This window comes from Lepus europaeus, chromosome 8 (assembly GCF_033115175.1).
Source record: "Lepus europaeus isolate LE1 chromosome 8, mLepTim1.pri, whole genome shotgun sequence".
Taxonomy (NCBI): Eukaryota; Metazoa; Chordata; class Mammalia; order Lagomorpha; family Leporidae; genus Lepus; species Lepus europaeus.
In genome coordinates this window covers 11,711,361-11,738,659 of record NC_084834.1, presented here as the reverse complement: position 1 = coordinate 11,738,659, position 27,299 = coordinate 11,711,361, and the positions used below count along the sequence as shown (strand labels likewise).

The 27,299-nt window shown below is 54.9% G+C and overlaps 1 protein-coding gene across 1 annotated transcript in view; it reads right to left on the bottom strand.

Annotated features, from left to right (window-relative positions):
- BIN3 (bridging integrator 3) overlaps positions 1-20,302 on the bottom strand; it is a 40,883-nt gene extending 20,581 nt beyond the window's left edge. The window contains exon 1 of the mRNA XM_062199382.1: positions 20,226-20,302. Within this exon, the coding sequence (XP_062055366.1) occupies positions 20,226-20,233 (8 nt within the window). The 5' untranslated portion in view covers positions 20,234-20,302. The remainder of the gene's footprint in view (positions 1-20,225) is intronic.
- Between the last annotated feature and the right edge of the window lie 6,997 nt (positions 20,303-27,299).

Sequence of the window (27,299 nt, the reverse complement as noted above, 5' to 3'; positions counted from 1 at the left end):
TTACACAGAGAGAAGGAGAGGCAGAGAGAGGGTGGGTAGGGAGGGAGGGAGGGAGGGAGGTCCTCCATCCGCTAGCTCACTCCCCAGTTGGCCGCAATGGCTAGAGCTACACTGATCTGAAGCCAGGAGCCTCTTCCAGGTCTCCCATGCTGGGGCAGGGCCCCAAGGACTTGGGCCACCTTCCACTGCTTTCCCAGGCCACAGCCGAGAGCTGGACCGGAAGTGGAGCAGCCGGGTCTCTCATCGGCGCCTGTATGGGATGCTGGCACCGCAGGCGGCGGCTTTACCTGCTACACCACAACACCGGCCCCTGACGCCCGTTTTAAACCCCAGGAGCCCCTCGGGGCCCCACGTTGCACTTAGTCGCCACGTCTCCTCCAACTTCTGGAACCCTCAGCATTTTTAAGGAGTGCTGATCAGATGCCTTAAGGACTGCCCACCTGGGCTGTCTGCTGTCTCTCTCCTGACCAGGCCGAGGAGCCGTGCTCACATGTCATGGAGCCACACGCCATCGACATCAGAGCTGTGGGGGGGGCCCTGGTCACCACGCTGAGGTGTGCTTGCCAGGTTTCTCTCCACACTGTACTCTGCGGGAGAACCCACTGTGCTGAGCCCCACTCCACCATCTAGAAACCTCGGGATTTCACCCAGTACTGCTTTATTCGGGCACTCAAACTGTTCCGGCGCGGCCCACTGGCCGCTCTTCTGCATCGGCGTGTGTGCGTGTGTGCGTGGGTGTTTGGCACTTCTGTACTTCCGGGTACTTCAGGATGCTCGAGGCCACCTTGTGCGCTTCCTGCCCAGCCCCGAGCCGGAGCAGGCATCTACACCATCGTTCAGCCTCTGCAAGGCGGTGTGAACCTTCCTTTCCATCTTCTCTCCCACCCCACCCCACCCCACTAAACAACTCCGCCAATGGCTGCTTGTTAATCTCACACAGACTCCTTATCCTCTCCTGACCCAAATGGGGGCATTTCTGAGTTCATGTCACCAGGATAACCTGGACCCTCATGAGGACAACAGGGACCTATGGCCACACCACTGAAGAGGGTTGCCTCCCTCTTTCCTAGCTTAACCAAAGCTCGTCCTCAAGTCCAGAACCTCGCCTACCTTCTTTGAAAATGTCTAAAACAGGGTTTTGTGTGGTGGCATCGTAGGTTAAGCCTCCGCATGGGATGCCGGCATCCCATATGGGCACAGGTTTGAGTCCCAGCTGCGCCACTTCCGATCCAGCTCCCTGCTAATGTGCCTGAGAAAAGCAGTCGAAGATGGCCCAAGTACTTGGGCCCCTGCCACCCACATAGGAGATTTGGCTGGAGCGCCAGGCTCCTGGTTTCAGCCTGGCCCACCCCCAGCAGTTGCAGCCATTTGGGGGAGTGAACTCGCAGTGGAAGATCTTTCTCTCAGTCTCTCCAATTCTTTCAAACAAAATTTTTAAAATGCCTAATAAAACTTATTTGGCACTTAAAAATGTTGTATCTAATTAATTCCCTTACAAAGAAAAAGCACGCTCACCAGAGAAAGCCTGAGACGTACAGAGAAGAGCAGAGGAAGGCGGTGGGGGAGTGGGGAGAAAGGGAGAGGAGACGACCTCTGGCTACCATCTCTAGTGAGGACTGAGGTCAAGGCTCAGTGTTGGTAAAGAGATTTTTAAAACCTGCAGAAAGAAAAGCAGCTGAGGCAAGCATGTCGACTGCTCGTGGGGGCCAACTCTGCTTGCTGCTTTGTCCCTTCCACTTTTGCCCCAACTCAACAAACCGCCACCCATGGCTACAGAAATAGCATCTGATCGGTATCAAAAACTTGGCATGCGTACATGCACACACACAGAACCCAAGGGGAAAGACAATATCGCAAATCTCAGTGCACCTATGTGTGCACACATGTGTTCATGTATATAGTGAAAGTTTACACAACTTTCAAGAGTAACCATATATCATGTTTATTTGCCATTCTATACTTCTAATCATCTTTTTTAAAATTTTTTAAAAAAATTTTATTTGAAAGGCAGAGCATCAGTGAGAGACAGAGAGATTTTTCCATCTGCTGGTTCATTCCCCAAATGCCCACAACAGCCAGGGTTGGGGCCAAGCTGAGGTTGAGAAGATGGAACTCCGTCCTGGTCTCCACCATGGATGGCAGGGACCTAAAGCACTTGAGATGCCCTCTGCTGTCTCCCAGAACGCATTAGCAGGGAGCTGGATCAGACGTGGAGCAGCTGGGGGTCGGCATTGCAGTGCACTGGGCTAGGCCACTGCCTACGACACTGGCATCCCACAGGAGCACCAGTTCACGTCCTGGCTGCTTTGCTTTCAACCCAGCTCCCTGCTGATGCACCTGGGAAAGCAATGGAGGATGGCCCAAGTGCTTGGGTCCCTGTCACCTACGTGAGAGACCAGGAGGCCGTTCCAGGCTCCTGGCTTCCGTCTGGCCCAGCCCTGGCCACTGCAGACATCTGGGGAGTGAACCAGCAGATAAATGAGCTCTCTCTTCTTCTCTCTCCCTAACTCTGCCTTTGAAATCAATCAATCAATCAATCTTAAAGAAAAAAAAAAAAAAAAGAAAAAAGGAGTGACTGGGACTCAAACGGCACTCCCAGATATGATGCAGGCACCCCGAGTGGTGGCTTAACCTGCTGTACCACAACACCCACATCACTTACTGCTGGTCTTTTCAACTGAATCAAATGTTTCTTTTTCAATAAACAAATTCTTCTTTTGTACTCCAAGGATTAGTCAAGGAGGGTAAGATCTTGGCTTGGCTGGGTCAAGGATGTACACCTACATTCTGTGTTTAAGGCTTTGATACTTTGCCAAACTGCCCTAGACACAGATGGAAACATTTTACATTTTCAAAAGATTGAAACAGCTTCTAATCTACCACATGCCCTTTGGCCAGGACACCAGGACTTCCCCCTGGCTGGACAGGAGCTCCTGATCAGTGTGAAGTCAAGTCTATCAATGACACATTCCCTTCTGTGCTTCCTACTTCTGGTCTCAGACCGAGAAAGACCAGCTTCCCGCACCCTCACAGCGTGTTAGGTATTCACCCATGCTGACTTCATTACTACGACTTCCTTCTGTTCATCTACGGGCTACTTTATCAAAGCCATACGTGTGCACAGTCTGATGAGGCAAGGAGGCTTGTGGAGTGAAACTTCATCCCACGCGGCCCGGCCCCGCGCTCCTCCCTGCCCCGGCGCAGACGACCTCTCTCAGCTCAGCAGGTCTGAGCATTCTCTTCGCGGCTGTGAACAATGCCTGTTGGACTGCAGCCTCTGGAGGATCAGGTCTTCAGGCTCTAGGTACTGACTTTTGTACTTTGGAAGACAGGATTTAACTACACGAGCAAATAAAACACGCTGTAGGGTGCTCGTCCCTACTGACACAGAGACACGCTTGCAGTACAGTCAGGTATCGCAGCGTGGCTAGGCAGCGTTAGCCATTACACTAAGTCCAGAGTGTGGTGACGTGCCCTCCATTCTGCATGCGGGTGCCGGCAGGCTCTTCTGTTTCAGTCAAACCTTACGAGGTAAACGTGCTCAACTCGACCTCGCGAGGCTTCCCGAGCCAAACCTCAGCCAAGTCATTACCAAATTCTCGACCAAGTGGAACCGTCCGTTGTCGTCTGGGAGCCTCTAAGTTGTGGAATGGTGCAGCAGTGCCCAACAGTAACCGTACAGAATCTTTTATCTTCCTTTCACTTGCGTCAAGTCTACTAAGTCCCGAGCTTTCAATTCTGCTATTTCTATGGCACATGTACTTCAAAGCTAACTAAGTGGCATACTTACTGCTCCATTCCACTGTGAATTCACTCCTGCACACCAGGCCTCCTCCACGGGAGCCTGTGCCCAGCTCCACGCTGGGCCGGCTGCCCCTCAGCACTGTGCACAGCCGCTCTCCTCACTGGGGCTCCCAACTTTCCCCCATGATCCGCCCCTGCTGCTCCTCTTCCGTCTATTCCTTATTTAATGCGGGTGGGGAGTGTGTGGGAGAGAACTTCTGAGATTTTTCATGTCCCCCAGACTGTTTATTCCTTCCCTTGGATAGTCTGGCTGGGTATAAAATCCCAGGCTGGACATGGCACCATTTAAAATTTTCAGGGCACGGTGCCCTGGCTCTGGTGCTGTGGTGAGGCTGGAGGACATCTGACTCCCATCCCTTGTGTCTGACCTGCAAGCTCACAGGGCCCTGTGTCTGCTAGGGCTGTGCAGTTTTACAGCGATGCACCTCACAGGTCTAGTTTCATCCATTTTGCTGGGTACTCGCAGATCCCCTTGGATTTCTAATAATTTGTAATCTTTGGCTCTGGGATTAAAATAACTTTGTCATCAATGGTTTCTTCTCCATTTTCTGCTTCTGAAATTTTTATAACTTTGATGTCACCCCTCCTTGGCTGGTGGTCCTTTAATTTGTTTTCCAATTACTCTTAACTTTATAACACTTCTAAAGAGTCTTTTATCTCTGCTATCCAATTTTTAATTTCCAAGACTTTTTCTAAATTTTCAGGATGTCCTTTAAAAAAAAAAAATCTTGTTTTTATTTCATTGATGCCTTCTTATCTGAGGATCTTAATGACAGCTTTAAAAACATATCTTCTCTTTATAGTCTCTGTTTCCCTCCAAGTTGTTTCTGTTTGTTTAGTCTATTTATTTTTTTAAATACTAAACGCTTTCCCTGGATGTGTGGCAATTCTTGTGCTGCCTACTCACATATAGGACTGGAGGACCAAAACAGCTGGTTAGACGCTCTGAGCACATGGACGTGGAGCTAGTGTACGGTGAGGCCTGGCTGACGCTTTGTGGGCAAATCCTCAATGCCAGTATAATTTTGGTCTTTTCTCCTGGGCAGATAAAAATCCTTGGGAAAAATTCCTCCACAGTCTCCTGTCTTGGGAGGGAAGGCCCAGCTCAGCAAGTAGGAGAGGCGGGGTGTGTGTGCTGGGGAGGAAAGGGGTGTTCATGTTCGCTTCATCCTCCTGACTTCACTACGGCTGTCCTGCTCTCCATGGTGCTAACTGCACTCGCAGATGTGGGTCTGGGTTTTGTAGGCCTCAAGCTGATATAATTTTACCTGCCCTTTGAAACCAAAGGGAAAATATTTAGAAAAAGAACAAATGGTTGGGGCTGGTGTGGTGGCATAGCGGGTAAAGCTGCCACCTGCAATCCCAGCATCCCATATGGGCACCAGTTCAAGTCCTGGCTGCTCCACTTCCGATCCAGCTCTCTGCTATGGCCTGGGAAAGCAGTACAAGATGGCCCAAGTCCTTAGGCCCTGCACCTGCATGGGAGACCTGGAGGAAGCTCCTGGCTCCTGGCTTCGGATTGGCACAGCTCTGGCCATTGTGGCCATCTGGGGAGTAAACCAGTGGATGGAAGACCTCTCTCTCCCTCTCTGCATTCTGCCTTTCAAATAAATAAATAATTCTTTAAAAAAAAAAAAAAAGAACAAACAGCAACTTTTAAAATGCCTGCCTGTTCATGTAACACAGAGCTGGTAGTACTGTGTTGCTGGAGTGGAGATCACTCAGTTGGAATAAGGGCTAACTGAAAAGTGGCTACCACTGACAGTTCAGAAATGTTTTTTTCCCTCCCCAGATTATTGGTAACAGAGCAACATAAATTTCAGGACTGTGGCAGAGTTTAGGAAAGATCCTATGTTTCTTTCACAAATAGATGGTAAGGTTTCAGGGTACGTTTCAAGATTTTTTGTACCGTGACTAATCCTAAATGCTCTCTGAATTAATGACAGTAACTAGCCCATCACGGATGGCCTGGGGGGAGGCACATCATGAGTTCTACCCTCATGTTGTCTTTCACGTTAAATCCACCAGAAATGTCAATGTTTTATCAACGTGTCCTATGACTTGCTCCTCTTTGTCATTAACTAGATGCTCAAACAATTGCTACTCCGATTTGCAGTTGGTCCCATCCTCTTAATGGATCATGCCAGTTTTGAGTACAAGCTGAAGATGCTTGGTTGCACTTGCCTTGGTTCCTGTTGATTGAATTCTCACCTTTATCACTTTTGTGCCCTATTATTTTTTACCCCATTTTTCTTTTAGTTTTTAAATAAATTTAAAGCTGACCAAAACAAGGATGTTCTGCATATTTCCAACTCTTTGGTCTGTAATTTCTTGCTTATTAAATTTTCCCCAAGGGGCCAGTGTTGTGGTGTAGCAGGTAAAGCCGCCACCTACAGTGCCAGCATCCCATGTGGGCACCAGTTCGAGTCCTGGCAGCTCCACTTCCGATCCAGCTCTCTGCTGTGGCCTGGGAGAGCAGTAGAGGATGGCCCAAGTCCTTAGGCCCCTGCACCCGTGTGGGAGACCAGGAAGAAGCTCCTGGTTCCTGGCTTCAGATCGGCACATCTCCGGCCACTGCGGTCAACTGGGGAGTGAACCAGCAGATGGAAGACCTCTCTCTCTCTCGCTCATTCTGCCTCTCCTTCTCTATGTAACTCTTTCATATAAATAAATCTTTAAAAAAAATTCCCCCAAAACATCTCCACAAACTGCAGTTCAAACAGTACACCCCCAACTCAAACCCCACTCCCCGCCCCTGCCCCCTGGTCCTAGGCCTCAAAAGGTCCCAGCTGTTCCAAAGCTGTCTGACATGATGAGTAGTAGGAAGAAAAAATATCAAGACAGAGGTGCTCTGAACAGACGGCCGTGAAACACGGGATGTTTCCATTTTACAAACGCATGGGCCGAGTGAACACATGGCTAAGGGCCCTCAAGCCCTTACTTTTCCCATGGCCAACTCACCTGGGTGTCCCCCACGACAGAGCTCCCTGGGGGTGGGGGAGCGCCAGGGTCGGGCAGGGGCAGTCCCCTCCAGAGCAGAGGCCCAATCACAACAGCTTTCAACCAGCAGCGACCTGGGCACTTGGCTTCACCCCCACTTCCCTGACCCCGAGGGCTCTGTGACGTAGAGGGGCAGCTCTCTCAGAAGTGCATTCCAGTTCTCAAATGCTGTTGCTGACGGCTCTTCTGTTCGCCCTGAACTTGGAGGGGGGGTGTCCAGAAGCACGTGGTTGTTTCTTGTGGGATTCGTGAGGGGGATAAATTGGGTGCATGTATTCGCCCTCTCATCTTTACTCAGAACCCAGTTTCTTTTTAAGTGACAGCCTTATTGGGAGACAGCCGACACAGCACTGCCCCGACTCTTTCAAAGTGCACGGTTTGGTGGTTTCCGTACACCCTCAGCCTTGGGCAACCACCACCGGTGTCTCATGGCAGGACACTGGATCATGGATCACACCACAAAGAAACCCCACACCTACGAGCAAGTGACTCCCTCCCCGCCAAGCCCTGGTGGCCACCGCTCGACTTCCTGTCTCTATGGATTCACCTATTTGCCACGTTACATGTAATCGCGTGTGGCTTTCTGCTTGGGTTTCTTTCATTTAGCAAAATTCAAAGATCGTCTGTGTGGCAGCACGTCTCCGTCCTTCACCCCGCCCCCTTACTAATCACAGGATGATGTTTCTGTGTATGGCTACACCACACTTTGTTTAGCCCCTCAGAAGTTGCTGGGTACGCGGCTGTTTCCCCTCCTGGGCTATTAATGAAGAATGTTGCCATGAACTCTTGTGGGCAAGATTCTGTATGGACACGTTTGCCTATCTGGAGAAAGCTGAGTCACGTGGTGCCGCTATGTCTAACCTTTTGAGGATCTGCCAGATTGTTTTCCAAAGTGGCTGTACCCCCTCCATTCCCAGCCGTGCTACATGTGGTATCTAATTACCACTTGCTACTGTCTTTCTGATTTTTTCCATCCTGGTAAGTTACAAGCATATTTCACTATGGCATTCATTTGCAGCTCCCTAATGACTAAAAATGGTGAGCATTTTTTCAAGTGTTTTTCCCCCCCTTTGGAGAAACAACTATTCAACTCCTTTGCCCATTCTAAAATGGCAATGTATTTTCTATTGTTCAGTCATAAGAATTATTTTCATAGTCTCAGGACAAGTCCCTAATCAGATAGGTGATTTGGCAAATATTTTCTCTCAACCGCATCTTGTTTTTTATTTTTTTTTCACTTTGTTAATGGCGTCCTTTGTAAATTTTGAAGTCCAATTTTTTTTAAACTGACAATTTTAGATCACTTTTGTTTAAAAAAAAAAAAGAATCCTACCTCATATCATAAAGATTTATTTATTTATTTGAAGGTCAGAGTTACACAGAGAGAGGAGAGGCAGAGAGAAAGAAGTCTTCCTTCTGTTGGTTCACTCCCCAGATGGCTGCAATGGCCGGAGCTGCACCAATCTGAAGCCAGGAGCCAGGAGCTTCTTTAGGGTCTCCCACGTGGGTGCAGGGGCCCAAGGATTTGGGCCATCTCGTACTGCTTTCCCAGGCCACAGCAGAGAACTGGGTTGGAAGAAGAGCAGCTGGGACTAGAACCGGTGCCCATATGGGATGCTGGTGCTTCAGGCCAGGGCATTAACCCGCTGTGCCACAGCGCCGGCCCAGGGGTAGGATTCTAACTTCACTCCTTGCCAAGTGGCTCTCCAGTGTGTGAAAAAGACTATTCCTTTCCCGTTGACCTGTCCTGGCATCTTTGTTAATGCTAAGGGGCATTTCTGGCCTCAGTGTCCTCCCATTACTTTCTGTGCTTATCTGAATGACTGTAGCTTTGCAGTCAGCGTTAACCCTGGCAAGAGCGAGTCCCCCAGAGGAGCTCTTCTCTACCAAGATGGACGTGGCTACTCCGTGTCACTGGCATTTTCACAATGTCAGTGGTTAGTTTTTTTAGACTGAAATCTTTACTACATTTAGAGCTTGCATGTATGGTCAACCAGCTGTTTTAACATGTTTTAAAAATACTCCCTCTCTGAAAAGCCATTTTATTAGTGCAAGCTACTTCTATTTCATGTCAGAGACCAACCTACTCTTTTGCCAATAACACAGATTTAATTATTTAGGCTTAGAAAAGCTGTTAATACTTAGTAAGTCAAATCTCTCCTCATTGGTTTTCTTCTTCAGGTAATTTCTTGGCTATTTTAATTTGCTTTATTATTGGAGATAAATTTCAAAACCATCTGCCTTGTGCCTCCTTCCTGTCCCTGCCCAAAAACCCCACAAGGATATTTATGACTGGAAATGTATGACATTTATAGATTAATTTTAAAGGACCCACATGGTTTTTATTATTATTATTAGGCACACACACAGCTCTCATCTGCTAGTTCACTCTCCCCAAATGCTCCAGTGGCCGAGGCTGGATCAGGCTGCAGCCAAGAGCCGGGAACTCCACCCAGGTCTCCTAAGTGTGTGGTAGGGCTCCAGCTACATGAGCCATCACCTGTGGCCTTCCAGGGTCTACATTAGCAGGAAGCTGGAATTAGGAGCTGGAGCTGGGATTTGAAGCCAGGCACTGAGGCATGGGATATGGGCATCTTACCCAGCATCTTTACTGCTCAGCCAGACGTCCACTCCCAAGGCCTTCATCTTTCCAGGCCCTAGGCTTGTTCACTCAGGGTCATTATATCTCTTTCCACCCGCTGGAGGCTTTCTATTATGTCCCTTGGTCTTAAGTTTTGGCTTTTGTTTTGTTTTTCATTTAGATTCTCTGGACTCATTTTGTTAAAATATTAAGGTCCCAAAAAAACATATGTGAAATTTTTAGCCTTACACATGTCTAAAGTGCATTTCATGAAACTTTGTATTTTTGCGTTATACTCTACATGGGATTTTCTTTTTCAGTTTATCTGCCGTACACTTATCCTGAGACCAGGCACATCTACATATCCAGCCTGTGTAGCCCAAGACGTTCAACTGGGAAAAACAAATGAAGTAGATTTTTCAGATAAACAGTCTTATCATTTGAAAATAACGATCAAGTTTCCCTTTTCTTTCTCAATATTCATATCTAATTTTTTGTCTCCTGTTACTGCATTAACTAGAAAATGCAGAAAAAAGTTTCTGGCTTTAGTAAGAATACTTATAGTCTGATCTTTCACTCTTGAATATGAGGAAAGTTCTAACAGTAAGGAAATATCTTTGTTCCTGGTTTACTCAAAGATACAAAGATTGGATTTTTATCTTTTTTTTTTTTTAAAGATCGATTTATTTGAAAGGCAGTTACAGAGAAAAAGGGAATGAAAGACAGATCTACCTACAGGTTCACTCCCCAGATGGCCGCAATGACCGCGGCAGGGCCACCTGAAAGCCAGGAGCCTAAAACTCCACCTGGGTCTCCCATGTGGGTGGGCCATCTTCCACTGCTTTCCCAGGCTATCAGCGGGGAGCTGGATCAGAAGTGAAGCAGCCAGGACTTGAACTGGCACTCACATGGGATGCCAGTGTTGCTGATGGCGGTTTAACCGGCTGCACCCCAGCACCGGCACCAAAGGTTGGACTTGTGAAACACACTAGTGACTTTTCAGCTCCATTCAGATGACTGGTTGGTCTCCTCTGACCTGTTACTGTGACGAACTGTGCAGATGCATTTCCTAGCACTGAGCCAGCCTTCGTTACTGAAGTGGCTCTACTGTAAAGGGTACAGGCTAATGTACCCGGATGGTGTGTGCTGTGTTCTCTGATTGCGAGACACAGCACCCCCAGGGCAGGGGCTGAATGTCAGGCCTTTCTGTGACCTCCACAAGTAGTGTGCGAGGCCCAGCGCTGTTCCCCATCTTCCGCTGGATTAACATCCAGTGAATCTTCACTGAGGGTTCCGCGCTTGGCTCCAGAGACATGGGGTGAGGACGACCGTGTTGCCCTGTGACGGTGAGCAGCGAATGGACGACCAAACAAGTGAGCAGAGTAAGCGTGCTGCCCCCGAGGCCTTACTCTCTGGAAGGCTCTGAAAACGCTGCTCTTCAAGAGGGAAGAAAAGCGCCGTGGCGGCTGGCAGACCCCAACCCCTATCCGGAAACACCTGGAGAAGAGCCTGCCAGCGACAGTGCGTTCAGCGGGGACTGAGGACGGGGAGCTGGCCTTTGGCCTCAGGAGCTAAGCCCAGGGAAGCTTCACAAGGGGAAATATTCTGAAGAGCCAAGAGAATGTAGCAGGAAGAGGCGTCTCTCGGGTCCATCCGCGGCTGCCAAATGGCAGATGTCAGCCCATTCTGCCGGAGAAAGAACCAGAAAACGGGCCAGGTGTCCCGGTGGGAGACCAGACTCCCTGCCACCCAACAGAGCGCCCTGCGAGGGGAGCGAGGGAGGACAACACAGCTACGCGGCAGCGGGCCCTTCCGCCACCTCTCCCTCCGATCCTGACCTCTCCCCGGGCTCTGGTCCCAGCTGGCGTGCGCGACGCTGGCCGCAGCATCCCCGGAGCTCTGGGCCTCGGGACTCTCGCTCCTCCTGCTCACGGCTCCCCCTCAGCACCCTGCCCTGGGCGCTGGGGGGTAAGCAGAGGTCCACAGAGAAGACAAGGCTTGCTCCCCAGGGCGAGCTCTACATGCTGGCAGAGACCCAGAGGGCCGGGCCCCGCCTCTGCGGGAAGAGGCCTCCCTGGGTTCTGCTCACCGCTCCGCTCCGCACATACGAGCCCCAGGGGCCGGCACAAGGGATATTTTGGTCTCAGCAACAAAGTGGAGAAAACATTTCTCTGAACCCTACCCTCTCCAACCCCTGACATGCCCCACCTTCAAGAAGAAAAAAAGTTCTGTGTGTGCAGAGGGAAGGGGGGGTGGGGCGTGGTGGGGAAGAGTTATTTTCTTCCACAATAAAGAAAAGTCAACAGGATGTTCTCCAAAGCTACAAATATACTTTTTCAAACAGTAAATATCTCCATTAGCAGCATGATGCCAGCTGGCTAATTCCGTCTCGGTAAAACCCTTCCAAAACCACTCCTGCTCTTGGGTAACGTCTATTGACAACAACAGCTCTTCTGCATTTTGCATTCGCCGGGTTTCTCAATCTTTTGTTCCTCACCCCCTCTGTTGCAGAGGCAGACAAGAGGCAGGCCCAGATGGCAGCTGGGTGGGGATCCCCTGGTCACCCCGGCCCTTCTCCGGAGGCTCCGGCACTCGTATCACGCGGGAGAGTCAAGGACGTGGAGACCCAGGCGTGCCTCCCTCGAGTCCCTGGCCTCCAGAGTGCGCCTGGGCCTGGCCTGGGGGTGGAGAGAATCCTGAACCGATCCGATCCATGTACCCCACCCTGGATCTCTGGTAGCTAGAGCTGGCCAAGAGATTCCCCAGTGTTGGGGGAGGGGAAGGGCGGGCGGGCTCAGCAGAGAGTAGGCGGCAGTTGATAGTGGCTGAAATCCTGGCTCCCCCGGGAGTGGTCTGGGCCTGAGTCACTGTCTCGGCAGAGCAGGAAGGTGGGCGAGAGGCAGCAGCTTCTGCAGGCTGGAAAGACGGGCCCTCCCCCCACCTTCTGCGACTCCATCCTTGGGTTGCCGGCACTGGTTGGCCAGGGCCAGGGCCAGGGCCAGGGCAGGGCTCATCCAGAGTCATCTGGCTCCGGCACACCAGCTGCTTGCAGGGTGCCATCCTCCTATCTGATGGGCCAGCTGGCCAGGATGCCCAGGGCCACGGAGAGTTCAGCCTGAGCAGGGGCGTGAGCGACCCCGCCAGAGCGGGGGAAATGAACTGAGCTGGACGGCATCCATGTCAGCGCCCATGCCCACCGTCTCCTCCCCCCAGATCAGCCGGGTCCAGAGCCAGAGCGCGCGGAACGCGCCGCCAGTCTGCGGAGGTATGTGTGGGTTTAAAAATAAAAGGCATGACTCTGTGCCTTGGCTGACTGGTTCCTCGGACTGCAGCACTGCCGGAGCTCAGCTGTGAGTCCCTCCTCCCCCGCCACTCCCCCAGGCTGACCTCTGGGAGTGAGTCACGCCACGTGAAGTCACACAACAGCCGGGAGCGCGCGGTGAAGGCAGGCGGCCGTGTGTTGAGCACCTATGACTGTCAGGGTCTGTGCCAGTGCACGTGGCACACGGGCTCACTTCAAAGCGCTCCACACCTGCACCGCAGGCTGAGGGGCCGAGCCTGGCTCTGCCGGCTACCAGCAGGGAGACCTTGCCCGAGTTACCTAACCTCCTCGGGTCTCAGGCTCCTTGGCTCACAGGCGTGGCGTGAAGACTCCGTGAGCTGCATGCCTACAGCAGCTCCCGAGAGTCAGTAGGCGGTCTGACTCGGTGCGAAGGAGGGGAGAATGGTAGCTGGATGACGGCCATGAACCTGAGGCTCCGAAGGGGTGCGACTTGCACGGTCACACGGAGATGCGTACACCCCAAAGAACCATGAGGAGACCTGGAATTCTCTTCTGTTTCGGGGGCAAGCAGCTGCCCTATACCATACGGCACCACAGACTGCCCAAGTTACACACATGCTTAAAATGGAGTGGCGGTAACTTTGTCCTAACTAGCAAAAGGATCTGTGAGGCTGCCGGGGCGTAAAAGGTCAAGAAGAGAAAGGCAACTCGAGACCCTTTGGTGGGGTTTTGGAGGGGGAGGAGCAGCTACTGACAAGTTACCACCTATTCTCATCCCATTCTCTGAGCCGGGGAGGGGGGAGGGAGACTAGGCTCTGTGACGTGGAAGTCGTCCTGCTCTCTTCACAAGCCAGAGAGAAGCCTCCGGGGCCTCAGCTCCTCCGACAGCTCGCGGTGGCTCGGATGCACACTGCCAGGAGCAGCGGACCAGCGGGCTTGCACATCTGTCCCTCACCGGCCAGGGACCGGGACAGTGCTGCCACACGACGTGTCTCCTCTTCTCTCTCAAACTCCAGCTGGGAAGCAGGAGGTAGAGGAACATTGAGAAAGGAAAAGGACTTCTACTGGATCTTTTTAAAAAGGTTTATTTATTTATCTATCTGAAAGGCAGACTTATGGAGAGACAGAGGCAGAGACAGAGAGAGCACTTCCATCCACTGGTTCACTCCCTAAATGGCTGGGCTAGGCCAAAGCCAGGAGTCAGAAATTTCTTCCAGGCTTCCCACAGGGGCGCAGGGGCCCAAGGACTTGGGCCATCCTCCGCTGTTTTCCCAGGGAGCTGGATCAGAAGTGGAGCAGCCAGGTCTTGAACCAGTGCCAATATGGGATGCCGGCATCGCAGTCAGAGGTGTGACCCATTAGGCCACGACACTGGTCCTGGAAACTGACTTCTGTGCCCTTGCCACAGATGCACTGTGCATCTTGGCCACAGTGGTTAACCACTGTCTCTGTAATAGCAATGATGAAAAAGTAAAGAGAATTATGGGAACAGGTGTTTACCCTAGTGGTTAAGACATCAGTGACCCACACTGGGGTGCCTGGGTTCGATTCCTGGCTCTGGCTCCTGACTCCAGCTGTTTGCTAACAGACACCCTGGGAGGCAGCAGTGACGGCTCAGGTAGTGGGGTTCCTGCCACCCACATGGGAGACCCGGATGGAGCGCTTGGATCCCAGGTTTGGCCCTAGCCCAGCTCCGGCTGTTGTCGGCATCTGGGGAGCAAACCAACAGATGGCAGCCCTCTGTCTCTCAAATAAACAAAAAATTTAAAAAGCATTACGAAATATCATAAACACTCAAAAAACTATAGAGAATCCATATTAAATACTCAAGTATCCACCACCTAGCTTTGTCAAACCCTGACCTGAAGCCACACTTGCTGCAGGGCTTCCTCTTTGACCACGTTCACGGTAGGGATCCTGCTGAAGCAGTCTGAGGACCACACCCTGGCAGCCTCTCCTTCTCCCCTTCTTTGTTACCCTAGAGCAGGGGTGGGGAACCTTCCTCCTGCCAATGGCCATACAAAATACCAGCTTAAAACTCTGCCTGCTATTTGGAGTCCTCCTGGCAAGGCCAGGCCAAAGGATTCCGTGGGCCCTACAGAAACCACTGCTCCGAGTTCAGTACTGATGGTTTCCATACTTTCACCACGTAAGTTGCAGCCCACAGGCAAGATGTAGTACAGTTTGATGGTGCACAGCTCACCATTCCGAGGCAGCATACCCCTGAGGTCCGCCCAAGTCAGCACACTCCACTCTCTCACTCCTAACTGTGACATGTACTTCTGTGTGTAGAGATGTCGCACTGTAGCTCTGACTCCCTCAGGCTGGGATCTGCAAGCTAAGACGAAGGGGAGGCTCTGGCTGCATGAATGCATGACTTTCTCTGGGGCGGGGGGAGCTGCCTCTCTGAGGACAGAATCTCCAAGGGACAGTCCCCTGGGGGTGCGCTCAGTCCCCCTGGGGGCATGGACAGTCCCCCTCCTGGGGGGGCACTCAGTACCCCTGAGGGCATGCACAGTCCACCCTGGGGGCTTGGACAGTCTCCCTCTGGGGGCACGCTCAGTACCCCCCTGGGGGCGCGCTCAGTCCCTCTCTGGGAGCAGCTCAGTCCCCCCCCGGGGCCCGCTCAGTCCCCCCCTGGGGGCGCGCTCAGTCCCACTGCTCCCACCTTCAGGTACTCCCTACTGCCACATTTTCAGGTTGTTTGCCAGTCTGATGGCTGTGACATGGCAACTTACTGCTGGCTCATCTGCCTCTCCCCGATTACAACGACTGAAAATCTTTGTATGAGCTTCTGTCCACTCGGGTGTTCATTCTACAACGTGACTGGCAGCTTTCACATCTGTGGATTCAGGCCCCCTCTGCATTCCTTATAACCCCACAGAAACCCCCCCCACCACCACCCTATCTTCAGCTCACTGGGGTACAGGTTCTAGTCTCAGTTATTCGTAATGATGTTCTGAGATGGGTGTTTAGAAACATGGTGCATTTCGAATAACTATCATTCCCTACATGTTATTCCACTGTATCCAAGTGTCAAAATTAGCCATGACCACGGTGGGGAAAGCCGCTGCCTGCAGTGCAAGCATCCATAATGGGCACTGGTTCGAGACCCTGCTGCTTCCCTTCTGATCCAGCTCTCTGCTATGGCCTGGGAAAGCAGAAGATGGCCCAAGTCCTTGGGCCTCTGCACCCGTGTGGGAGACCCGGAAGAAGCTCCTGGCTCCAGATTGGCGCAGCTCCGGCTGTTGTGGCCAATTGGGGAGTGAACCAGCGGATGGAAGACCTCTCTCTGCCTCTCCTCCTCTCTCTGTGTAACTCTTTCAAATAAATAAATAAATCTTTCAAAAAAAAAAAATTCGCCATGACATTAACTGATGTGGGTCATTCTTTAAAAAAATGAAAAAGAACATAAAACAGAAAATGTCAGTGTATTACACGTGTGTGTTTACTGTGTAAAACTTGTACTTCAAGCATGTGGGTGTGTGGGTGCACATGTGTGACTTGTGATGCCAAAGGTTTTTCTGAGTTGCAGTCAAAAAATCTTGCAAACCACCACCCAAGTGAGCCTGCCTGTGCCCAGTCCTCTCTTGGGAGCCGTGGGGCAGCTACTGCCACGGCAACGTGACTGACCACCGTCTTCGTACACCGCTTCCCTGCTCCACAGCCTTCCACCTGCAAAAGCCTCGGCTCAGTTTCGGTTCCTCAGCACGACATTGCGAGCGCCACGCAGTGCGGCTCCGAGCCAGGGTGCCAAAGCCCCTAGCCAAACCATGGCTGCTGACACCCGCAGGGGCCTCCTGACCCCCAACGCCCGGGCTGCAGTCCGTCTCTGCACCTTTTCCGCACCACCCTCTCTCCCGGACCCCTCTCTCAGTCCCCACAGAAACAGCACATTCCTGCCGAGCCGAGTTCAGGCAAACAGGCCGAGTCCTAGCTCCTACTTGCGCAGCTTCTGGCTGCTGTCATGCCTATTCACGGAGCGGTTTTTGTTCTGAACCCCCAGAACTTTACGGACGCGCGTCTTTTAAATGTCCCCAACGGCGCAGACTTCGTACACGTGGCGGTGCCAACACACCCTGGCAACGTCAAAGACCCTCCTTAGGGATCTCACCAACTTGGGAACGCGCTTCCACTTTTCTAACGCTCCTGTTTAACAGAACACTCCGGAGACATGGCGGTTTCAGTTCCAGATCCGCCAGGCACTCACTGAGAAAATTCTACCGAAGGGTGGAAGTGAGGATGAAGTCAGACGACGGAAGGAAACTGCATTTGAAAAGTTATCGCCGGGAGTGCGTGTGGCCTTGACCTAAGGTGCCAGTGCCTGGGTTCAGCTCCTGGCTCCAGCTTCCCACCAATGGAGACCCTGGGAGGCGCTGGGTCATGCCACTTAGTCATTTAGTCCTTGCCACCTTCATGGGAGCCCTAGATTGAACTCCTGATTCCAGGCTCCAGCCCTGGCCTAGCCCAGGCTGTTGGGGGCATTTGGAGAGTGAACCAGCAGATGGGAATCCTGCCTGTCTCTCTGCCTCCACTCCCCGTCCCAAACAGACACACAGCAAAGTGCACACGGCAGAAGTGGGGCAGTAAGGGTAATCATGGGGGCAGAGACTCCACGGAGAATGTCTGGAACTAAACACGGTTTAAGGTTTGAAAGTAAACATGGCTTTAACGGCTCCTTCTGACCCAGGAGTTCACTCCCTGCATTGACAGGGACCTATCAGACATGTGCTGTGTGCGTGATGGATGGAGCTGTAGCCGCTGCTCTCACAGAGCTGATGGGAGAGAGGTGCACACCGGCCACACCTGGAAGACCCTGGAAGTGCCCCGGGGGGAGGCTGTCTGGATGTACAGAACATTCTAGCACAGTAGTGGGGAGAAGCCACTTCCGACAGCCAGTTGAACAAGGCCACCTGTACAGGCTTGCAGGAGGGAACAGAGCTGGCCAGACCCAGAAGGGCCTCATGGGCCACACCCAGACTTGGGCCTTTATCAGGACAAAGAACGATGGAGAGGGTGTGGGGACACCCACCTTCAGGAATGCAATATTCAAGGGGCAGACAGAGGCCGAGGGACCCAGCAGAGTTGGAAAAGGCCCCTATCTGCAGACGGGCTCCGCTTTCTCCATGGCGGACTTGGGCAGCCAAGTGTCAACTGGGATCACCCATCTCATGTGACAGACGGGAAAAAGAAGTCAAAGACAGGTCAGAGGTCTGACGAGGCCAGCCCGGGAGTGACGGACCCAGAACCAGAACCGGAACGCAGCAGCCGCCTCCTGGCCAAATCCATCTGTGCCCTCCTTCCCAGGATAACGCCCTTTCCCTAGGATCGGTAAGGCCCCGGTCATCAATTCTACGTCCAGAATTCTCTGTCCAGATCATAATGAAGACACAGGAGAGGGGGACAGAGAAGCCTCTGGCCGGCGGCCAAGAAGTCAATCAGTGATCTGATCATCGCCTGCCTTCTTCATGGCTGAAAGGTGGGTGGGTAGGTGGTTCAGGAAGGCGGCAGGTACCCACTAAACAAACGGGGTGGGTGGGCTGCCTGCAGAGAGGAAGCAGAGAATAAAGGCCTCTCACTCTTCACGCGAAGTCCAGTGTGCAAAGGGCATCAATACTGGCCATTTCTCACTGTGACATTTTGAAAGCCCGGCCTGGCACAGAAAAATGGTTACCCTCGGGAGACCACGGGCCTTGTGCCCCTAGGCCTTGATTCATGATGACTGGCATAGCCCGTGTACTTGGTGAACTTGACCTTGGCCATCAGCCTCCCATGATGGTTCTACGTCACTCTGAGCTCTTTCCCTACAGAGAAGTCCAGTCTCAGATGAATGGATGGATTCATGCTGGGAGCAGGAAAACCGCTCCGGGAGTGAATCAGAAGGGCCCGGCCCTGGTCCTCTTGCCAGCGACTGAGTTAGGAACTGAGTTGTAATTGTGTGCCCAGGCGCCGGTGCCGTTCCCCTCTCGGGGAGAGAGGGTCAGGGTCCACGCAAGAGATGACGCGGAAGCCCCGCTGAGCAGGAAGAGCAAAGAATCTCCGCTCTGAGGGACAAAGGCACCCTTTTGGTTGTGACCCTGGTGCCAAGACGTACCAGGGTGTGCAAGTACGGCTCCATCAGCTCTACTCAGTAAAAACCTCAGCTCGTGCTAGGCAGCTAGCCGCCAATTTCAACGCTCTCCCACCCGGCGGATGCAGGACATCAGTGATGCGTTTTCAGAAAAAGCAATTTTCTCCAAGACAGGTGGAAACCGCTGGCCTCAGATTACCCAGAAAGCCAGTGGGTGGCCGCAGCGGTCTCTACTCTGCTGCCCTCCCAGCTTGATTCGGCTTTGGAAGTTGTCAACGCCAACCCGAGCAGCCAAGCATCTGCACTTTGCACTTTTTACTCCCAAAACCAAGGCAAGAGGACGCTCACGGTTCACGACGCATGCTCCAAGGGAACTGAAGAACTGCCGCTTGCCTGTTAACTAGCTTAGGACAAGACGGGAAAGTTCCTTTTTATAGACTCCAGCCCCTAGCAGCTCCTGCCGGGGCTCATTAGGGCCTTGCTCCCCGATCGCCTCCATGCATAGCTCACAGCTCTAGGACACCTGTCAGTCAATGAGTTTCAGAAGCAGCCGGGGAAGGGGAGAGAGTGGGCCTTGACGCTGACTGACATCAGCGGCTTCCAATGGGCGCACGTGGTCGCCGGGCAAAGCCTCCCTGATGGGCATTCTGCCTTCTCCCTGCGCTCCTGCCTGGTTGTCGTGCAGCTAACTGTGCAGAAACAAACAGGCTGCACTCTGGGAACACAGGGGGCAAACCAACGGCCCCTGGGTTCTAAAAGGAACCGATTCACACAGGTGCATTCTTAGTTGGATCTCCCGAGGTCTGGGGTTGTGGTGGAGTTTCTAGGACCTGGGAGGAAGGTGAAGAAGCCCTTGGCATGAGCAGCCCCCACGGACGCCCCAGGCAGGCCGGCAGGCAGGCCACGGCTCTCTCCTGTAATCCAGAGCCAGCAACACGGCCTGGGCGAACTGAGTCCTACTAAAGAAATCACTGGCAGCACTATGAGAGCCTCTACTCCGAGCCAGGGTTCGGCCAGTGCTGCGGCACCTGGAGTTGGGATCTACCCCCCTCCCCGGCTTCTTTTCTCCTAGTTGGGCTAGCTCCCCTGGAGGCTCAGGCTTGACTTCGTGTCTTTCGGAGGGCACCCGGGAAGCAGTGCGGCGAGCTGCCAACCCGGCCCCTTCCTAAGCACCAGCACGCCTGCCTCGTCCTCCGAAGAGCTAGCGGTGCAAAGCGAAGCCGGGCCCCGACCGTCAGAGCTGAGCTCCGGGGCGTCCGGGGGACGGAGGCACCGGCTCCGCCGGGGGGGGGGGGGCAGTTAAGCCCCCTCACTTCAAGGCGCCGGGCAGGGGTGGTGGCGAGGCGGGTCCGGCTCGTCGGGAAGAGCCGGACGCGGGGTCCCCGGTAAGGGGACGCTCCGGTCCATCGCCCCGGGGGGACCCCCGGACGACCCCAGGGCGAGGGTAGAAGGGGCCGGCGCGCGCCGGGCGGTGGAGCCTCACTCACCAGCTCATGGTCCCGCACCTGGCTCGGCCGCCGGGGTCCTCCGCTGCAACCCGGCCCTCGGGATCACTTCCGGATTCAGCCAGTCTCCAGGAAGTGACGCGCCGCCCCCTCCGCCCGGAAGAGGCGTCGGGGGGCGGGGCCCGGCCGTTAACCCGTTGGCTGCCGGGGGCGCGCGGCGCCTCTCGCTTGCTGGCGACCCTGGCGTGCTGGCCCCAGCGATGGCGGCCCCCGTGCTGTCCTCCCGTGCTGTGCCCGCCTCCTCGCCCAGCCTCAGTGTGTGAGGTGGTTGCTGACTCAGAGAGCGGCGCTGTGGCCGTGGGCTCCTGGTGTCTTTCCGACTTTGCATATGCACAGCCTCTTGCAAACAAATGGGTCTGGGCGGCTTCCGAGGGGCTCAGGGCTCTGCATACACGCAGACCAGGCATTTGTGGGTTGGGGCAGATTTTTCTCCAGGTGCCTTCCTCTTCTCCTTCCCCAGGTGATAGGAATGACCCCATTCTTTCTGTTCCTTTCCCAGATGTCAGTGTGTCCCTACAAGGTGCGTGAAGCCTGCAAAAGTTTCAGCCTCTTGGTTGCCCTGGGGCCCTCCCACAGCTGCTACCCTGCAGGGAGCCCATAAACAGGCGCTTACAGTAGTGATAGTAGTGAGGGTGAGGTCTAGAAAAGTCCGGGGCTCTCGCTCCATTCTTGACACCACAAGTCACATCCCTTCCCTGGGGCTGGGTCCTCTCATCCATAGGATGAGCCATGGATAACATCAGCCGAGTCTCCACCTCTGACACAGCCAGCGAGATCTTCAGGGTTACTGAGGGGGATGCTGGCCTTCAGGAGTCCGTCTGGAAGGTGCCTGCTCTGAACTGAGTCGGTCTCCCACCGTGGCCGGGGGCTCGGCTGGGCCTCTTGTCCTGTGCACCCCAGCACTACGCCCACGAGTCTGATGCCCGAAGCGCTGGGCCCTGGGCTGAACAAACACCTCCCTGTGCTGTGGGGAGCTCAGCCTACAGGCTCAGCAGAGATGCAGGGCAACGGTGGGTTTCCCAGTGACAGCTGGGGGGCCTGGGTGCCAGGAGGCCGTGCTGGAGTTAAGGGAGCAGAGGTCTGCATGGGGGACAAGGCTGTTTCCGGGAGGGAAAGCTGCCCAAGAACCGGCTCGGTCCTCGGCCCCTCGACCTCTCCTGGTGAGGTTTACGGGTGCTCCTCATTGAGCCCGTCTCAGGTTTGTCCTGTGCCACACAGATGTAAGTCTGAGGGACCCAAGTGCTTAACACCTGCCACTGCTTTCCCAGGCGCATCAGCACGGATGCTGGATCGGAAGTGGAGCAGCCGGGACTCGAACCGGCGTCCATATGGGACGAAACAGCGGCTTAACCTGCTGCACCACAATACCAGCCCCTAGGCATTGGGTTTTTATGTGGTTTCGTTGCCTTGATGCCTCCTGCTCTGCACCTCCTCAGCACAATGTCCCAGAACACCTCGGGCAGCCAGGCCAAGGGTGTGGGGGGAGGGGAAGAAAGAGGATGAGTCTAGCGGTGGGGAGCCCACATGCATTACCCAAAGATCAGATGCCCAGCTGGCAAGCGGCAGTCAGGGCCAGGGATACCTGTCTAGACCCTGGCTCTGCCTCCAACTGACTTCAGGGGGTCTCTGCTCCTGCAGGCTTCATCTTCCTTGGTTGCAATATGAAGTATCCAGGGTAGATCTGGGAGGGCAGGTGAGTGTCCTCCCATGTGCCACCTTGACTCGTTCGCCACTGGTTACCAGGAGCGCCATCTTGGAGAGTCTCAAGACTGCCATTGGTGGGGAAGTTCTGTGATTGACTAGTAATGTCTGCCTTGGACAGGCAAGGGGTGCTTGATGGTGTCTATTCCACTTTGTTGCTTTGTTACAGTTTTTGTTATGAGTTATTATCTGAGCACTCCTGACAGCCAGGCACTACTCTAACCGTTCACATTTAGTTCCCACAACAACCCTGTGAGACAGGTGCCGTCGTTATGACTACCAGTTTATAGATGCAATTGAGAAGTCTCAATTCCACCCTAGGCAGCCTGGCTCGGACCTTGGATGCTGTGCACCATCAGGGTACGGCACCTCTCCTCCAGGATCCTGAGGTCCCTGACACCTCTGACAATGTGTGGTCCCGTGAAGGTGCAGCAGGCTGGGAGGCTGGCAGGGAGGTGGAGCCAGGAGAAGCCCCTGGGATTGGGCACCCGCAGGCACCCAGAGCTGCTCAGCTTCCTGCAGCCTGGGGCACTCAGGCCCGGCAGGTGGCAGCACCTGGCCTGGCCTGGAAGTCCTTCAGGGAGCCCAGATGTCGAGGAAAGCTGCAACAGATGAGGGCCCAGAGGGGGAGGAGCCCCAGACCCGCAGGGAGCTGCCACGCTGGGGTCCCACCCAGCCGCAGCACGCAGCACGCGGGGCCTCTCAGCTTGCATTTCGTTGTGCCGGCTGTGGGCTTTTTTTTTTTTTTTTTCCTCTCCACTCTGGAAGAATGACTAACTTTAAGGACTAAAAAAAAATGTGTTTTGATTACACTGCCTTTTTACCAACTGGGAGCATTAGTCACCACGGATTGCTGCAGATAACGGGGAAGGCAGGCAGCAGCCCCCTCCTCCCCCTCCTGCCCTCTGATTAGCTCCCAAGCCCAGGGAGGAGACTAGAGTGTACCCAGGAGGCAAAACAATCCCCCCCACCAACCATGTATTCCCCAGGCACCCAGCCAAGGGCTGCCTGGGGGCGGGCAGTGTGCTAAGTGGAGGCTGTGCAGGCCCGGAGGTGTTCCCAGGCCCTCGCTTGGTAGGAGGCGCCCACCAGAGAGAACTGGCAGGGAGACCACGGAGCCTTTGGCTCCTGGGGTCCGAGTTGGGCTTGAGGGGACCTGTTCCTCCAGGTGAGGCCAGGGTACACCCCAGAGGGGGATGTCAGAGAAAGTCGAGATGAAGATGTGGCTCCTGGGGCGGGGCCATGCTGACTGTGACGGGAGGCTGTGGCAGGTCTCCGGCTGGGGTTAGGAAGTCACTGGCAGGTGGGGCTGGTACTTGGCCTTGCTCCCTGCGTTTGGCCACTCTGCCTGCCTCTCCCTTTCCACAGGGCCAGAACCTAGTGCTTTGGGCTGACTCTCCCTGAAGCTCCCTTTTTTTTTTTTTGCCCCCAGTTTGGGGTGTGTGTGTGTGTGTGTGTGTGTAAAGGTGCTCTCCCACCATGGGAGCTGGGGGCCTTGCTGGGGACGGGACTGGTACTGGAGGGGTGCAGCTGGGCTCTCGGGGACAGGCCCACCTGTGAGTCCTGCTCTTCTGGCCTCGCGCCACCCTGGAAAGACCTTTATCTGAGCGGCCCTCCGAGGGTCAGGGCCGTGCCTATGTGTACACAGGATGCCAAGCACTAGGACCGGTAATGTTGACTACCACAGTATAGAAAAGGAAAGGGACCTGATTTTATTTCTTGGTCTCCCAAGATCAGAAGCCTTCCCTTTGGACGCTGCCGCTGCCTCTCCTTAGAAACCACAGCACTCACAGGTGTTTTCTGTTCTCCGACCTCAAAAGCTTCGGTGGTGCCATCTTAGGCAAACAGGGAGGGGGAGGGGAGGCGGGGCTTCCCTGTAGGTGGCGCAGACCTGCAGCCCAGCTGCCAGAGAGTGGCCCACCCTGGCCCCTCCGCCCTGCCTGTCTCCATGTGTTGCTGTTCTGAACATCTCACAACCAGGGGAGGGGCACCCACCCCCACTCTCTGCCTTGGCACCTCCCAGGAATAATCACCCCCCCCACCACTGTAGAATCTTGTTGGCACCCAGGCAAGCATTTAAACCCAGGTTGCCTAAATGGCCTTGGAGTGGAAAAGAAAGTGGCCAAAGCGGGCTGGATCTGGGGCTGGGGGCGGGAGCTGGCGTTTATGGAAGACTCACTGTCCCCCTTGGGGCTTGCTGGGCTGCAGGTGGCCCGGGGTCCCTCTTGCTCCAACGGCTAACCCACCCGGGGGGCAGCTTGCCGAGTCGCTGAGCGGCAAGGCGAGGACAGGCTTTGGGCTGATCGTAGGGGAACAGAGTAGCTTCGGGCTGTTGTCCTCCGGCTGGGACAGCCATCCACCCCCAGCTGAAGCCGCAGGGTGTCCCAGGTAAAGCAGAGCTCCTGGGAGCCTGTGGCTTTCCTCGGGATTCCTGGCAGGTCCCACGCGAGTGAGCGACAGACCTGGGGAGTGGTCAGGACTGCCCCAGCCTGACCTCACTCCAGGCCTGGCTGCCCAGTGTCCGCCCCCTGCTGCTGTGGCCGAGACAGCCCCCAGACACCGGCAGGGCAGGTGGCAATTATCCCTGGGCACTGATTATATTGCAGGACCGGCAGGGCCCCAAATAGCACGGCAGCGCCCGCCTGGCACAGGGAGTGGGGGAGGAGAGTGGGCCAGCTGGGGAGGAAGGGGCAGGACCGAGGGGCGTGTGGGGTGCGTGAGCCAGGAGACACTGCAGGGCACGGGGGCTTCACGCAACGGCCTCTGTCTTCTGGACATGTCTGGACCCCCGAAGAAAGGGGCCAGGTCCCACGGCAGCTGCTAGTCCAGAGAAATGTGGCCTTGGATGAGGGCGGTGCCTGGGATGCATCCGGAGGGGACAGGAAGAAGCAGGGTGCCAGCAAGGCCTGGCCAGCTGCTCCCCTCCTGCCCTGCTATACCTCTGGGCTGATCATGAAGGGATCCCCATAGAAGGTGCATGGTGGGGAGGGGGCTGAGTAAGTGGGAGTCCAGCCCTCAGCACCTCTTCTTCGACCAGATGCGGGCCAAGCACCTGCTGGGGCCACATCTGTCACTGGGGTCACAGCCTTTTAGGTGGGGTCTTGAGAATGGACCGGCCCCTGGGCTGGCGCTCTGGCTTAGCAGGGTAAGCCACTGCCTGCAGAGTCGGCAGCCCCTATGAGCGCTGGTTCGAGTCCCGGCTGCTCTACTTCCCCTCCAGCTCTCTGCTAATGCACCTGGGAAAGCAGCAGAAGATGGCCCAAGTGCTTGGACACCTACGCCTACAAGGGAGACTTGGAGGGAGCTCCTGGCTCAGCCCTGGCCATTGCGGCCATCTGGGGAGTGAACCAGCAGATGGAAGATCTCCCTCTCCCCCTCTCTCTCTGTAACTCTGCTTTTCAAATAAATACATAAATACATATTTTTTTGAAAAATCATGAACAAAAGAAAAGAACTGTCCTCAGGCCAGGGAGGCCTGGCTTGCTGCAACACCCCCCTCACCGCCCCCCCCCCCCCCCCCGCCATGTAACTGCTCTCCCTGCTGCCAGACTGTGGTTGCTGGCCTCAGTCTCCCTGACAAGTCAGAGGGACTTGAGATGGGCTGGGCTAGCACCTCCCTGGCGAGGACCAGGGGGAAGGTGGGGGAAGCCCAGCGTCCTCCTCGCCCCCAGCTCGGAGCGGGGAGCAGAATGGCTGTTCTGTGGCCAGGGGGCAGGGATGAGGCAGCCTCTCGCCTCAGGACTCCAGTCTCCCTCTTGGGTCAGTGCAGGTGCCTCTGTGTTGAGTCTGTACCCAGGGCAGCTTCCTGTCCCGTATGCTGAAGCAGGGGGCTGAGCGGCTGCCCCACTGAGGACAGAGGCTGCGCCCAGAAACCTGGCTTCCCGGAGGTGTGTGACTGAGGGCATCAGGGCGACCCAGCTGCCCAGTGCCTGTGTCCCTTCTCTCCACCCCGTGGGACCCAGCACCCATCAGGAAGCGCCGTCTCAGGAGCCACCTGTGTGTTCTGTGGACCCAGGTCGGAGAGGGAGGCTGTCGGTGGCTCCCAACCACCTCTCCCAGCAACTCTGCTAATCCAAATAAGATAGGGAAAAGGCAGTGGGAGGAAATGATAGTTTCATGGTTATTTTCAGAAAGGAAACAAAAAAAAAAATGCAAACAGGAGCACACCCTGCATTTTGGTACAAAATCTAAGAGTCTCAGGGAAAAGAACCCACAGTTCTTCCTTCTTCTCGTCCTCTCGCCAGATGCTGGGGAGGGGCTGCCCAGGCTGTGGGGGCCTCAGGCTACTTTTCCAAGCAGGGAAGGGGAGGCGAGGGGCCGGGGGAGGCAGGTGTCTTGGGGGAAGCCAGCAGAGACAAGAAGGCCTGCACAGAGAAGCTGAGGCCTCTTCCTGCTGGGCAGACAGGAGCCCACCCTTTGGGGGCGGAGGAGCTGGAGCTGGGGTGGGGAGCGAGAGGAGCGCTGGGAGATTCTGGGGTGGTGCTGGGAGAGAGAGAGAGAGAGCAGTGGCGTGTGCAGGATTGGTGGGCCGGGAGGGTGTGTTCTGGGAGCACAGTGCTGGGGAGAGGAGAGGAGAGGGGGAGGGAAGGCAGCAGCGGGTGCTCGTGGGAGAAGGGAGTAGGGCTTCTGTGCGCATGGGAGCGCAGGGTGTGTGTGCCGAAGGGAGCCGCCAGGCCCAAGGCAGGAGGGGTTGCCAAGGGCCCCCCACAGCTCCCAGTGCTGGGTGGGCACACCGACTCCTGTCCCCAGGGGGACTAACCTTTGACTAAGCCCTGGGTTTCTCCCTCTCCAGGGAAGAGGGGGAAGGGAGGTTGGCCTGGGCTTCAGGGAGCTTTGCCTGCAGGCTTGGTCTCAGCCCTGCAGCCCGGAGTGTGTGGATGGGAGGGGGCTGGTGCAGGGGGACTGGGGCGTGGCAATCTGAGAATTCCCAGTGCTTGCAGTCGAGGAATTCTAAAATTAAGAGGGAGAGAGAGTGAGTAGTAGGCCTAAGAGAACCGGAAGGAGAGAAGGCCTTGGGAGGGGAGCTGGCTCTGTGACCTGGGCCCATTTTAGCGGTGTGTCAGCTGAGGCCCATTGCTGGGTCCAGTTTCCATGACCAGTGAGAGACGGGGGTGCAGTGGGGAGTAAGCTCAGGTGAGCTGTTGGGTGGTCTGGCTGGTGACAGGGCGTCTTAAGGAAGAACAAAATGAGGCTGAACTTCAGGAAAACCCTGGTCCAGGCGGCCCCTGCATGGAAGGGATGCGCCCTCCATCCCTCCCAGCCTGCTGAACCAGACCCGGCCTGGGACCTGGGAGGCTTGGAGAGGAGATGGAACCCATGACTCAACCTATGGGACACGGGCTTGACCCAGGCGCG